Source organism: Sus scrofa, chromosome 10 (genome assembly GCF_054392235.1).
Source record: "Sus scrofa isolate SSC_HxYL_T2T_F1_AM1 chromosome 10, Sscrofa_HxYL_maternal_Yorkshire_Landrace_v2.0, whole genome shotgun sequence".
Taxonomy (NCBI): Eukaryota; Metazoa; Chordata; class Mammalia; order Artiodactyla; family Suidae; genus Sus; species Sus scrofa.
The window spans coordinates 59,050,520-59,064,217 of record NC_139392.1 but is presented as its reverse complement, the minus strand read 5'-3'; the positions used below and the strand labels follow the sequence as shown (position 1 = coordinate 59,064,217).

The 13,698-nt window shown below is 49.8% G+C and overlaps 1 protein-coding gene across 4 annotated transcripts in view; it reads right to left on the bottom strand.

Annotated features, from left to right (window-relative positions):
* Positions 1 to 685: 685 nt before the first annotated feature.
* Positions 686 to 13,698, bottom strand: part of KIF24 (kinesin family member 24) — an 83,990-nt gene continuing 70,977 nt past the window's right edge. For 2 of the 4 annotated variants that reach the window (XM_003130663.7, XM_084979826.1), the window contains 6 exons: positions 13,207 to 13,312; positions 12,121 to 12,192; positions 9,488 to 9,597; positions 3,380 to 5,413; positions 1,903 to 1,996; positions 686 to 1,383 (listed from right to left, as the gene is read on the bottom strand). In XM_003130663.7, coding sequence (XP_003130711.5) covers positions 1,243 to 1,383; positions 1,903 to 1,996; positions 3,380 to 5,413; positions 9,488 to 9,597; positions 12,121 to 12,192; positions 13,207 to 13,312 — 2,557 coding nt within the window. In that variant the 3' untranslated portion in view covers positions 686 to 1,242. The remainder of the gene's footprint in view (positions 1,384 to 1,902; positions 1,997 to 3,379; positions 5,414 to 9,487; positions 9,598 to 12,120; positions 12,193 to 13,206; positions 13,313 to 13,698) is intronic. The other 2 variants (XM_084979825.1, XM_084979827.1) reach the window with 1 other exon arrangement.

Sequence of the window (13,698 nt, the reverse complement as noted above, 5' to 3'; positions counted from 1 at the left end):
GAGGAATGGGTGCTGAACCTTAAGGCTGGAAAGCACCAAGCTGGAGAGAGGCTGCCCTCTGGTGGTCAGATAAGGCATGGCCATTGCCTCAGAAAACTAGCCCCTCTTCTGGCCTTTAAAATTAATTTAAAATTACTTAAAATCCTTCCTTTAAGACCTATAAAAGTTACCCTTTACCTTTTAGTTTCATATAGGAAATTAGTTTCATATAAAGTGGGCATCAGGGCCAAGTCTTTGGCATGTGAATCTCAATATCATATGGTGGCCTTGCTAAGTGATGGGCCACCTGGAAGCCACTTGGTATTTCTTGTCTTAAGCTTCTTTCTGCTAAAAAGATAAACAGCAAGCAGAACTCACATGAAGGGTGTGACTCTGACTACTTCAGAGTCTCAGACTATTGACCTCAGCCCTCAATGCCAAGACACTGAACACAGGCCACTAAGAGGTGGGTAGATGGCCAAGGATATCTTGGATGAAGGTGAAGCTAGAGAGAAACTTGCCTTAGATTCTGCAGCTATTCAGCTATTCCGTGAGGGAGCGTGGTGGGTGGGGACTCAAAGGCAGGAGCCAGGAACATAATGGCTTTTAACAGGTGCATGGTCCCAGGAAAAGGCAGAGATGGGAAAAGAGTAAAGCACCCTCTTCTGGATTGTAGGAGGGAGAGGAACTGGAAGCAGAAAGTCTGTTCCATATCTGCTGCTGTTAAAGACACAGCAAGTCAAAGTTTATTCAGTCTGCATTTTCAAAAGCTAAAGTCCAAAATCAACCTCCAAGGGCTGAAGGGGCAGAACTCACGTGGCCCCTGCCCCACTAGCACCATTGTTTTAGTTTTTGATCGAGTCCTAGAGAAAGGCACTGAATCCAGCTGATAAAATCTCTAGGCTCAGCCTGTGACCTCCAACCTCTAGGTTACCAGACCATCCCCATCCTCTAATCCCCAAATTTAGAAACATCTACAGAAAAAGGTTCAGTGAGGCAAATACTCCTCTAGCTCCAAAGAAAAGGGAAGGGTACATTAAGTTTTTTGGGCTGATCTGTCCTTCCTTATAGATGCTCCTGTGCTTAGAACTGAGGGGCATATACCTGGCCCCAAGAAAGGAGCTGGGCCCAGCCAAGGCTGTGTGTGGCTCGGGAGAGGCCAGAATGGGCAGGACTAGGTAGTGGGTTCTAGTATATCTGCAGGGGGACCTGGCAGAGGCCCTCAGCCCTCAGGAGCCTAGCCACCCCATACTGGGTTTTGCTTTAAGATACCGCTGTCCTCTCAGGGGCTGTGGCAGGCCTGTGGCAGGCCAGGTATAGCTGCAACTGGCTCCTCAGACTCTGGATGCACTTGGACTTCAAAGCCATGATTTCATCCAACTGGGTCACAAAATCTTCAAAATCCTAGGGAAGGAAACAAAGGACACATGGAACTCTTGCTGTTGCTGGCCCTCTGGCAGATCTCCTTTTCTAGTCCCTTTTCTTGCAGGAAGAGCTCAGGCCCTTCCTCCAGCTGGAAAACTGGCAAGACAGTCACTATGGCACAGGGTGGGATCCACTTCGCTGCATTAAGACACTTTTCTATGTAGAGAGATATTTTGTAGGGCAGCAGGGTGGTTTCATAGAAGTATCCCTGGTCTGCATCAGGCATGTCACTGTTATCATCACAAGGAGGGGCCCCCACAAGCCAGAGGCAAAGGACAGAGGCTGGAAACATTTTAGCCCCAGCATGGGGAGTGCAGCACCATCTGGTGCCTGGCCTTGCACAGTCTCAGGAGTGACTTGAGCAGCCCAGGGCCTCAGCAAGGTTAGTGTGTGACTGCAGACCCTTTCTGGACGCACAGCTGCAGCACAAGACCCGCAAACTAGCTGCAGGCTAACTAACTACCAAGAGCTCCTGAGGAGTCCACCAAAACCACTTACATTAGGAGCCAGCTGGCTCATCAGGGTCTCCTCCTTGAAGCCCAGCTTGGCCATTTCATGCAGCTGTTCCTGGTGTGCTCGGATGACCACCTGCCTAGGAACCAGAAGGGACAGGACGCTGTGATCGTCTGGGCCTCCCATCCCCCCAGGGCAGCTTTCTGGAACTGAGCCTTATTTCCAGGCCAGGAACTGCTTCTGCTCAAAGAAGTCAAGACTTTCTCCTCACGCATTCTTCTCAGGCCTTGTCAAGAGACCAGGGGGCAGCAGTGAAGTATCAGGAAGAGATGGGCTTCTGGAGCTGCCCCTGCCTCTCCAGGTGCACTAAGGGACAGGGCTGGATGCTGCTGCTCTTCCGAGGAGCTGCCCACAGCTTCCGTGCAGTTGGCACACTCAGCACAAGGCAGAGCCTGCTGCTCAGCGTGCTGTCATGTCTACTTCCTATGGGGGGCCCAGGGACCACAGCAAAGGGATCTGAGCTAGAAACAGGAGGATCTGCCTTTGCCAGGCCCTAGTGATCACAGAGGCAGCAAGACTGTCCACATGAGTTCCCACTGTGGTGCAGCATAAATGAACCAGTCTAGTAATATCTATGAGGATCCCTGGTCTCACTCAGTGGATCAGGGATCTGGGTTGCCTTGAGCTGTGGTGTGGATCGCAGAAGCAGCTCAGGTCCCATGTTGCTGTGGCTGTGGCATAGGCTGGGAGCTGTAGCTCCAATTCAGCCCTTTGTCTGGGAACCTCCATATGCCATGGGTGTGGCCCTAAGGGGTGGGGGTGGGGGAGTCCACCTGGGAGAGGTGGGCTTCTTCCCTGTACCTCTCTGCACGCCCTTCTCCCTGTCCAAGACCACGGCAAGCAGCAGGCAGATGGCTGGCCGAGGTATCAGAAGCCTTTGAAAAGGCACATCTGTTCCCACAGGCCTGCCCTCCCTCCTGCTCCTGGGCCTCTGATGGCGAGAGGGCCCTGCTAGGCCTCTCTTGCACCTTTTCTAAGGCTGTCTCACTTCTGCTGTGCCATCCTCAGCCTCCTTTGGGGGAAGCACAAATCACCAGCCCCTCTGTTTTGCCCTTGTGGTGCCTGCCCTGGCTCTGGGGGCATGAGGCTGCTGCTGCCGCCGTGTCCTTGGGCAGCGCTTCAGAACCAGAGACTAAACAGAACAAAGAGGAGGAGTCTAATGTGACCTCAGGTCTGGTCTTGCCAAGGGTGGCGGGCCCTCCCTCCCCTAGCATCTCAGCATTCCCAGGCTGAGAAGCTGCCCCGCTGGCAGACCTGCTCCAATGCACGTCATTCCTGCTGCTCCTCAGGTGCATCTGGGTGGGCTCCCCTGAAAAGCTGGACAGAGAACCTTTCTCCAGTGGCAGTGGAACCTGACACAAAGGCAACTTCAGCCATTCCCAGGACAGACAAATCATTCAGCTGGGGGCAGGGGGTGGGGGGTGCCAAAGGGGCCCCAGTCTGATAGGAAAGCCCGACTTACTGTGCATGCCCCAGGGCGGGCTGGCGGAGGGGCCCTGCAGTCGTGGGAGAGCCTGGCCTTGCTAAGTACCTCGGTGTCGGCCTGCGTTTGAGCCGTGCGATGTCCTCATTGTAGAAGGGCAGCCTGATGGGGTCTGTGGACATCCACAGCTCCTGCCCACCAAGCCCGGCCAGGCGCTCTCTCCTCTGGTCCCCGGCCAGGTCAGCCGCATCACTACTTCCTGTTCGGTCAGCCTGCGGTTCCCTAGGACGGATGGTGGGGAAGGGCTTGCCCAGGCAACTCTGGGAATCGCCTGGCTCTGCCTCAGCACAGGCGGCGGCGTGCCCCTGGGCGAAGAGCGCCGTCTCTCTGCCCCGGCTGGCCTCCCCTGGGTCAGCCTCCCGGATGGGTGATGGGGACAGAGCCGGAAGACCACCCCCAGGTTTGTTGTCCGGGGGAGACGACGAGAGCCACAGGCGTTCAGTTGCCGAAGAGGTTGGCAGGACTGCCTCCTGGTCACCAGATGACACTGCATGGCCCGCCGCTGGCCCTGTGTCCACCCCACCCAGGTCCCCGCTGTCTGGGCTCTCCAGGAGGGACACGGTGAGGGGGGCCATCAGTCCAGAAGCATATTCAGAGCATGTGCCCGACTGCCCACCTTGGAAAGGGTGACTGCTTCTCACTGTCCCGGCTGCCAGAGCTGGCTGGTCCTCACTGACCTCTCTCAGAGGTGTGCCGACTGTGTCTCTGTGGTCTGGGGACCCAGGAACCGCCAGGTGGGACAGTGAGAAAGAGAAACCATCTTCCTCGGCCTGCCCAGGAACCTCGCTTCTGAAGGCGTCCTGTCTGAAGTTGAAGGCAGGGCCGCCACGGCTTTGCGGGTCTTGCGCACAGTCCACCAGGTTGCAGAAAGGCTTCTCCGCCAGGACTGCTCCGGGTAAAGGGCCTGGGGATGCGGGGCCCTCCCCTCTGCTCCAGTCCCGGGGCACCGGACTTGGGCTGTGGCCGTGATCAAGGGCCAGCCTTCTGTGGCTGGCAGGCTCTCTGCAGCACACCCAGCTTCCAGGTAGGCCCTTCTCATCACTGTCTGTCCCGGGGCTGAAAAACAGACTCTGCTGCCTTTCGGCCACCTGCTCCCTCTGATGAAGGAAGAACGAACCTTCGCTGTTCTCCAGGGCATCTCCCCGCTTTGCGGTCCTCTGACAGGAGACATGTGAGAAGGAATCCTCACTAAAATCGCTGTCATCCAGGTCCTCGGCTTGGGCTCCATCGTGGCTCTCGGCACAAGAGCACGGGCGGGGAGGGGTGTCCTTCTGGAGCTGCCCCTCCTGGGGCGGATACTGGCATGATAATCTTTCCAGTGGTTGGTACCTTAACTCCTGATGGAGGAGAGGGGGCTGCTGGAACTGCTGGTGATAAAAGCGCAGATGTTCCTCCCTCTCCTTCTGCTGCAGAGGGATGTCCGGCCAGGCTTCGGAGGCGGGCCCGGTGGGCGTACCCCCCTGGCTGCCCCGACTGTGCCCTGCTGTGGGCTGGATGCTACCCAGGGAGAGGTCAGCTCGTGGCACGAGCTGCTTCTGTACCGGCGGCACAGTCTGCACCTTCTTGCACTGGGAGGGTGGCTGCCGCGGGCGCTGGGCCCTGCTGCCCCATACGAGGGCTGTCTTGTTCTTAGAGCATAATGCAGCTGAGTCTTCTGCCGCTTTTTTGGCTGAATGTCCAGACCGCGTGGTTCCTCTGAGAGAGTTGGTCTGAATGACCCACCCGTGGGGAGGACTCCCTTTAGAGCCACTCCTTTTACCTGGAACCTTAGGTACAGAAGCAAAAGGGATATTGGCTGGGTGACTGGCCAGAGGGTGGGCCTTCCCTCTCGTGACATCAGGTGCCACTGTCAGTGACTGTGGAAGCCCCAGCTTGACTTTTTTGGGAGAATACTTATCCCCTGGCAGGGCCACAGGAGAGCTTTGAATTCGTTTTGGAGAAGAATTTCCAGACGTTCGATTTCGACTGCTGGCTGAAGTGCAACATTTAATGCCTTTCTTCAGTTCTTTGACCCTGTAAATGACCATTTTACGTTAAATGTGCATTCCTACATGTTCTGCAATTCCTATCCTATAGCTTCAGGGAAAACAAAACCAAAGAAAAGTGTTACAAGGATTGGGGGTTATTATTTTTTTTAATCTGGGAAAGAATAAGAGGAAATGGAGAGATTCTATTTCAGCATGAAATCTCTCTACCTGAATGAAAAAAGCCAGTGTCTTCTCTGAGGATAGACTACAGCACGCACCCAGCATTCCACCATCACAAGAGTTTTAGAAACACCACAGTCTGGAGTTCCTGTTGTGGCTCAGCAGTAATGAACCTGACTAGTATCCATGAGGACGCAGGTTCAATCCCTGGCCTTGATCAGTGGGTTGAGGATCTGGCGTTGCCAGGAGCTGTGGTGTATGTTGCAGATGCACGGCTCAGATCCAGTGTTGCTGTGGCGTAGGCTGGCAGCTGCAGCTCCAATTCAAACACTAGCCTGAGGACTTCCATATGTTGTGTCTGCGGCCCTTAAAAGCAAAAAAAAAAAAAAAGAGTTCCTGTCATGCAGCTCCGATTCAAACCCTAGCCTGGGAACTTCCATGTGTTGCGGGTGTGGCCCGAAAGCAAGAAAAAGAAACACCACAGTCCTATGTAAGGGACAGGCCAGAGGAGCCAGTCTCAGAACTAAGTCCACGCAGGACCGATGCTGTGCTGGCTGGAGATCGGCCAGCTCAGGAGCCTAGTGTTTCAGCTCTGCCATCCCACAACCAGAGCCTCCTCTCTGCCAAACCACCTCCTTTCAGGTTTCCCTGAGAAAACAAGTTCCCTCATACCTGCTGGACACTTCAAGAAGCAAAAGCCCTCTGGATAAGCAGGCTTTTGCTAATTAAGGAAAAAAAGACCTGTCTATTCCCAGGGTTTCTCAACCTTGGCACCAGTGGCTGTTTGGGGCCAGATAATTCTTTGCTGTGGGGAGCTGTCCTGGGCACTGTGGGATGTGTACAGCTTTGGGGCTTCTATCCGTGATGCCAGTAGCATTTTCCCCAGTCACAACAATCAAAATTGTCTCCAGACATTGCCAAATGTGCCCTGAAAGGCAAAGTCGCCCCCACCCCAGATAAACAGAGAACCTGGCTCTATGCCAAGGGAATTTTAGAGAACATGGACAAAATTCAGAATTGAGTCTCTGCTAGGACTCAGTTGCCAAGATCGAAGTCTCTTACTCTATGATACCTAAAACAAAATAAAAACAGTGTAAGAATTTGGATTTACAAGGAGAGAGCAAGGAAAATGAGACTCTCCAGTGGCTGGTTTGTAGATTCTGCATTAAAATCACCTAGGAGGACAGCACGTCTGCCTGCGGGCTCCCAGGAGATGTCTTTTCCATTGTTTTGTCTTTTGTCTTTTTTGTTGTTGTTGTTACTATTTCTTGGGCCGCTCCCGCGGCATATGGAGGTTCCCAGGCTAGGGGTCGAATCGGAGCTGTAGCCACTGGCCTACGCCAGAGCCACAGCAACGTGAGATCCGAGCCGCGTCTGCAACCTACGCCACAGCTCACGGCAATGCCGGATCGTCAACCCACCGAGCACAGGGCAGGGATCGAACCCGCAACCTCATGGCTCCCAGTCGGATTCGTTAACCACTGCGCCACGACGGGAACTCCCTTTTCCATTGTTTTGATTTTAATCCACTCCTCAATGGCAGTCAAATGACCCTTTCTGAAAACCAAGATAGTAAACCTGACAGTGAGTCTTGATTTAAATCTTCCTTTTAGGCCTGAGAGGCAAGGCAGGCAGATAACAGAGTAAGCAGAGACGAGGAGGTGACTAAAGACACATGAATTGTGTCCATGGGCCTTTGCTAAGGTGTTGCAGTAGGACATACATGTAAGGAATGGGCTGAGAGGTGCAAGAGCAAGTCTAGATGGTTCCAAATTACTTCTGGTATAAAAATCTAAGCTATTTTAGTTAGAAAATTTCTTCCCAGGAGTCATAATAAACAATTCTAGAAGCCTGAGGGTGCCAGAAGAAATCTTACAAGTGATTTGGTCATTGATGGTAAATGCTTCCAGGGTACCCCACCTTTTCCCCAACTCACTTCTGTTACTGAGCTCCCTTCTGAGACACCTGTTAGGGGTCCAGCTGTCACTTTATTTTTGGACTTTATTTTGGACTATTTAGCAACAATGCAGGGATTGTTCAATCTCTGCTGGGCATAGTGGGTTAAAGGATCCAGTGTGGCCACAACTGTGGTGTAGGTCCTCAGATTCAATCTCTTGCCTAGGAACTTCCATAGGTTGTGACTGTAGCCATTAAAAAAAAAACAACTTGGAGTTCCCATCATGGCTTAGCGGTTAACGAATCCGACTAGGAACCATGAGGTTGTGGGTTTGATCGCTGGCCTCGCTCAATGGGTTAAGGATCTAGTGTTGCTGTGAGCTGTGGTGTAGGTCGCAGATGTGGCTCGGATCCCATGCTGCTGTGGCTGTAGTGTAGTAGGCTGGCGGCTACAGCTCCGATTGGACCCCTAGCCTGGGAACCTCCATGTGCCACGGGCATAGCCCTAGAAAAGACAAAAAAAAAAAAAGAACTTCATCAGTAGGAGCAGGTGCCTCAGTAAAGGAAGATGAAAGTAACCCTTTCCTAGAGCGGATGTACTGAGTATAATTGAGAAATTATTGGAAATAATTTTGATTAAAAAAGAGTAAAATAGAAATAATTTCTTTCATTCAAAGAAGCCTGATAAATCATTGAAAATTAATATGAAAGTCGTACGTTTTATGTGCTTAAATTACTTGTAGGTAACAATTTGTACACACGCAGGATGAGGATGATTTTGTCGCTTATTTTAAAATTTCCTCTGATTTAAAATTTTCATTTCTCCTGTAGCCACTTGGTAAACGATCTCTCCTATTTAAATGATTTAAGGTGCCCAGAGGGCCTCACTCGTGCTCTGACTTCCAGGAGGAGCTTCTGCCTCATTCACAAATATTTATTGCATATCTATTAGGTACCAAGTACTACCTGGGCAGTAAGAGGAACAGTGGAGAAAAAGGTAAGTTTCCTGTTCTCATGGAATTTAAGTGATAGCTTATCTTTCCTTCCCAATGAGCTTCACAAAATGCCATGGAAATAAAGATTCTTCAACAGTAATTAAAAACAAACAAACAAAAAACTAGGTTCCCCTCAAAGAGTTTGTTAACCTTAGCAACGGCTTCTGGGAGACTGAAGAGGAGGCCTTCTAAGATGGGACTGGGCGGCCAAGCGGCCACAGGATGGGAAGGAGAGCGTCTTCACAAATGCAGGACAAAGTGCCACTGGCTAAGGGGTAGGAGGGACCCTGGCAGATACCAAACTCCCCCTAGAAAGAGCCTTGCCCTGGCATTCAGAGAGGCAACCAACTCCCAGCAAACCCCTTTAAGGCTCCTGCCCTTTTCTGGGCCTCAGTTTCTCCTTCTGTAACACATCTTCTATGTAGTTCTAAGAACTTCTACCTTGACAAGTGATAGGTATTCCACCCCTAATTGAGCTGGGCTGAGGCTAGCAGAAAGAAAACCTCACTAAGGGAGTTCCCTTCATGGCTCAGTGGTTAACGAACCTGACTAGGATTCATGAGGATGCAGGTTCGATCCCTGGCCTCACTCAGGGGGTTAAGGATCCAACACTGCCGTAAGCTGTGGTGTATGTTGCAGACGCAGCTCAGATCCAGCATTGCTGTGGCTGTGGTGTAGGCTGGCAGCTGCAGCTCTGATTAGAACCCTAGCCTGAGGACTTCCATATGTTGCACCTACAGCCTTAAAAGCGGGGAAAAAAAAAAAAAAGCCTCACTAAGCTGCCTCCTCTGGAGAAACATGTCATCTCCCACTAGCCATTTAAAAGCCATTGATGGTGTTGTCTCCTGAGCAAGGGAATGTGTCACCTTCTTCTCGTCATATTCACCCTATACAATGGCAGGGCCTACCAGGTCACATTCTTCAAATGACCAGCTGCACATCTCCTGGTAGCAGGATTACTGCCCCAAGAACAAGCTTATGGAACTCAAGGTCAGATCCTTGTGTGTGTTTAAAACACACACAAAACCTGCCACCTGAGGGGGACTCACCGGTCAGCATAGCGCAAGGTATTCAGAGTATGTTCAGTGGCTACATGGCTTGGTGAGATGTTGGCGATCATGCAAGTTTTGGCGTTGCCGATGAAAGAATCCTTTAGAACCTGTTCGAAACACAAGGCTGGTCAATGAAGTCAGCGAACGAAGGGCATATTGACTACTTACTGACACTGGGCCAAAGTTCTCTACCCCTCCTTCTACATAAAGGTAATTCACAAAAAGAGAAATACAAATGACCAATAAACAATAACAACAGAGGTACTCCACCACTAGTCAAAGAAATGCAAATAAACCATTTTTCAAAACTAATTTTTTCCCCCTATAAGAGTAAGAAAGACTCCTATTGCTCTGGTGTGGGGAGCTCTAGGGAAAGGGCACGTTTGTGTCCTGCAACACGGTTCACGTACTACCTGCCATGAATTGGGACTTGCCCTTGGGAGGGCAGTTTGGCAAAATGTATCAAAATGTAAAAAAATGCTCATGCCTTGGTTCAGCAATCACACTTCCAGGGCTTTATCCGAGAGAGATAATTAGGAGTTCCCACCGTGGCACAGCGGAAACGGATCTGACTAGGAGTCATGAGGTTGCAGGTTCAATCCCTGGCCTTGCTTAGTGGGTCAAGGATCTGTGTTGCTGTGGCTGTGGTGTAGGCTGGCGGCAACAGCTCCGATTAGACCCCTAGCCTAGGAACCTCTATGTGCTGCAGGTGCGGCCCTAAAAAGTCAAAAAGACAAAAAAAAGAAAAAGAAAAAAAAAGAGAGAGAGATAATTAATCAAGTCTTTAAAAAACTACACACAGGATATTCATTACTTTATTATAATAATACAGTTTGGAAAGTCTAGCTGTATCTAAATAGGTAACTAAATAATTCTAAACTGAATACAACTATAAAAAATAATTACGTAGGGAGTTTCCATTGTGGCTCAGTGGGTTAAGAACTCAACTAATATCCATGAAGATGTGGGTTCAATCCCTGGCCTCGATCAGTGGGTTAAGGATCCAGCACTGCCACAAGCTGCGGTGTAGGTTGCAGATGTGGCTAGGATCCCGAGTTGCTGTGATTGTGGTGTAGGCCAGCAGCTGTAGCTCCGATTTGACCCCTGGCCTGGGAACTTCCATATGATGCAGGTGCAGCCCTTAAAAGAAAAAATAATAATTGTACTTATATGTACTTAGGTACCTGGAAAGACCTAAAACTTATGTTTGAGTGAAAAACGTATATGAATCTACTCTGTAAGTGGATCTATGTGTGGAGTTACTATTTTTTAATTAAATAAGAACACAATTTCTGAGTATGGAGGATGTGTTTTTAAAAATAACAAAGCTGGAGTTCCCAGGTGACGCAGTGGCTTAAGGACCTGGCATTGTCACTGCTGTAGCTTGGGTCATTGCTTTGGCATGGGTTTGATCCCTAACCCTGGAACCACAGATGCAGCCAAAAAGAAAATTTTTTTTAATATCTATTTGTCTTTTTAGGGCTGCATCCACGGCATATGGAAGTTACTAGGCTAGGGGTTGAATTGGGGCTATAGCTGCCAGCCTACACCACGGCCACAGGAACGCCAGATCTGAGACCTACATCACAGCTCACGGCAATGCCAGATCCTTAACCCACTGATTGAGGCCAGGGATTGAAACCGCATCCTCATGGATACCAGTCAGGTTTGTTAAGCACTGAGCCACGAAGGGAACTCCAAAATAGTATTTTTAAATCAGTAAAAAATAATACAGCCAATGTCAGAATCAGGACTAACCACCCATATGAAGGGTTTCCTAGGTTCCTGGTTGAACACATGTTTGAAAAAAAGCAATCTAACCTACAGGTCACCAATTCTAACTAGTAAGGCACTATGGTGTTACAGATTCTGCCCCAGGTCCTGTGCACAGAATGAAAACCTGCCCCAGAACATAAGGATCCTCACCTGGACTGCCTTCTACCTAGACTGTCCTCTACTGTGCACAGGACCTGGTGCAGAAGGCAACCAGGAGCACCCACAACTGTCTTCACAGCCGTCCGTACTAGGCAGACCCCCTCAAGCGCCACTCTTGCACAGCCATTACAGATGCTGACTTGCTGCGCTTTCTCACTCATCAAGAAGCACATTTTGGAGTTTCCGGTGTGGTGCAGCAGAAACAGATCTGACTGGTATCCATGTGGGTGGCGGTTCGATCCCTGGCTCTGCTCAGGGGCTTGGGGATCTAGTGTTGCCATGGGCTGTGGTGTAGGGTGCAGTGGCGGCTTGGATCCCGAGTTGCTGTGGCTGTGGTGAAGGTTAGCAGCTGCAGCTCCGATTCAACCCCTAGCCTGGGGACTTCCATATGCCACAGATATAGCCTTAAAAAACAAAAAAAGAAAAAAGAAATAAGCGTAACGCTGTTAAATGGTGATCACTGCTGCCCCCATGGGAGCCTGGCTGCTCCGTACTGCAAGTATCTCTGCCTGGGGGGGGCCCCTCTCTCCTCCTAGATTGACAGCTCCTGGAAGAAAGGAAGACTTCTCCCTCCCCCTCCCCCCACCCAGGTAGTATCATGGCTTGCTGGCAGTGCATGCTCTGCTGAAAGAATAAATGAAAGGAAGAAGGAACACATGAGTGAACCAGAACTCAAAGCTCATATTTAACTTTACCTGAGTTAATTTGCTTTGCCTGAAGGGAGTATGGGTGTGTTCCTGATCCAATGCGCGGATACATTCCTTCAGCTGCAAAGTGACAGAATAACAAGCACATCAAATATCACACGTATGGAGTTCCTGTTGTGGCTAAGCAGTAAAGAACCCAACTAGTATCCATGAGGATGGGGGTTCGATTCCTGGCCTCGATCAGTGGGTTAAGGATCTGGTGTTCCCATGAGCTGTGGTGCAGGTCACAGATGTGGCTCAGTTCTGGCATTGATGTGGCTCTGGCATAGGCTGGCGGTTACGGCTCCAACTGGACCCCTAGCCTGGGAACCTCCATATGCTTCAGGTGCAGCCCTAAAAAAAAAACCAAACAAACAAGCAAATGATCAAAAAACCTAAAATAATCCAACCAAGGGAAGGAGAGGATTGGTTAGATTTTTCACAGGTTGAAGGTGGGTGACAAGTATTTGGGAGATCATTACACTATTTGTTCTACTATTGCACGTTTGAAAAATTAACTTTAAAACTTGATGAGAGGGAGAAAGTTTACCTAAGTTAACTATTCAAGCAACCATAGAAATACTTCTCTGTTCCTAACTGGCAGGGATTGACCAAAGGAAAAGAAGGCAGGGAGAGGAGGGAGGAGTTGTCTAGAATTGCTGAGAATCTGACTCGGCAGCCTCCATGTCCAACTTGCAATTTCCACGGCCAGATAAGAGCATGCCCGAACTCCAACCTCTCACCATTTTGGCTGCATGACAAGGGGCAAAACCTCTCAGGAAGGATTTTTAAAAAAAAAATTTTTTTTTTCTTTTGCTTTTTAGGGCCACATCCACAGCATATGGAAGTTCCCAGGCTAGGGGTTAAATCGGACCTACAGCTCCCAGCCTATACCACAGCCACAGCAACTCGGGATCCGAGCTGTGTCTTTGACCTACACCACAGCTCACAGCAACACCGTATCCTTAACCTGCTGAGCGAGGCCAGAGATCAAACCTGGGTCCTCAGGGATACTGTCAGATTTGATTCTGCTGAGCCACGTCTGGATAGCCTCTCAGGAAGGATTTTTTAGATGAAAGGTTTTGAACAACTTACAGCCAGAAGACTCTGGTTTATTTCTGCACCTTCCATCTTTGTCTGTCTATCCGAGTCTCTGGCATCTGCTGCTCTTTCACTGCCAGCCAAGTCGATAAAAGAGATCCTGGAGAAAAGACACAGCACGGGTGAATTATTTGGGGTTTTGGTTTATTTTTACACCAGCCAGCATTTTGTGATGACAGGAAGAAATCAACACTGGCTCATTCTCAGGATAGAAACGACACTGCTGTCAGCTTCCCCAAGTATCGAAAGATTCTGATCCTGTTAGTTCTCGCTGGCACTGTTCACTTAGATCCTCCTGTTGGTTTTAATCATTTGTGAGAAAGTATGACTAAAATTAATTAAACATTCTTCCCATAAGGCGAAATGATCACAATGCAAATCACTTAGGTGACCACTTAGATAATTAAACAGAAACTTTTGTGGGCTGCTTTCCAGCCAAAAAAAAAAAAAAAAAAAGACTCATTACTCAGAGGTGAGATAGGCTCA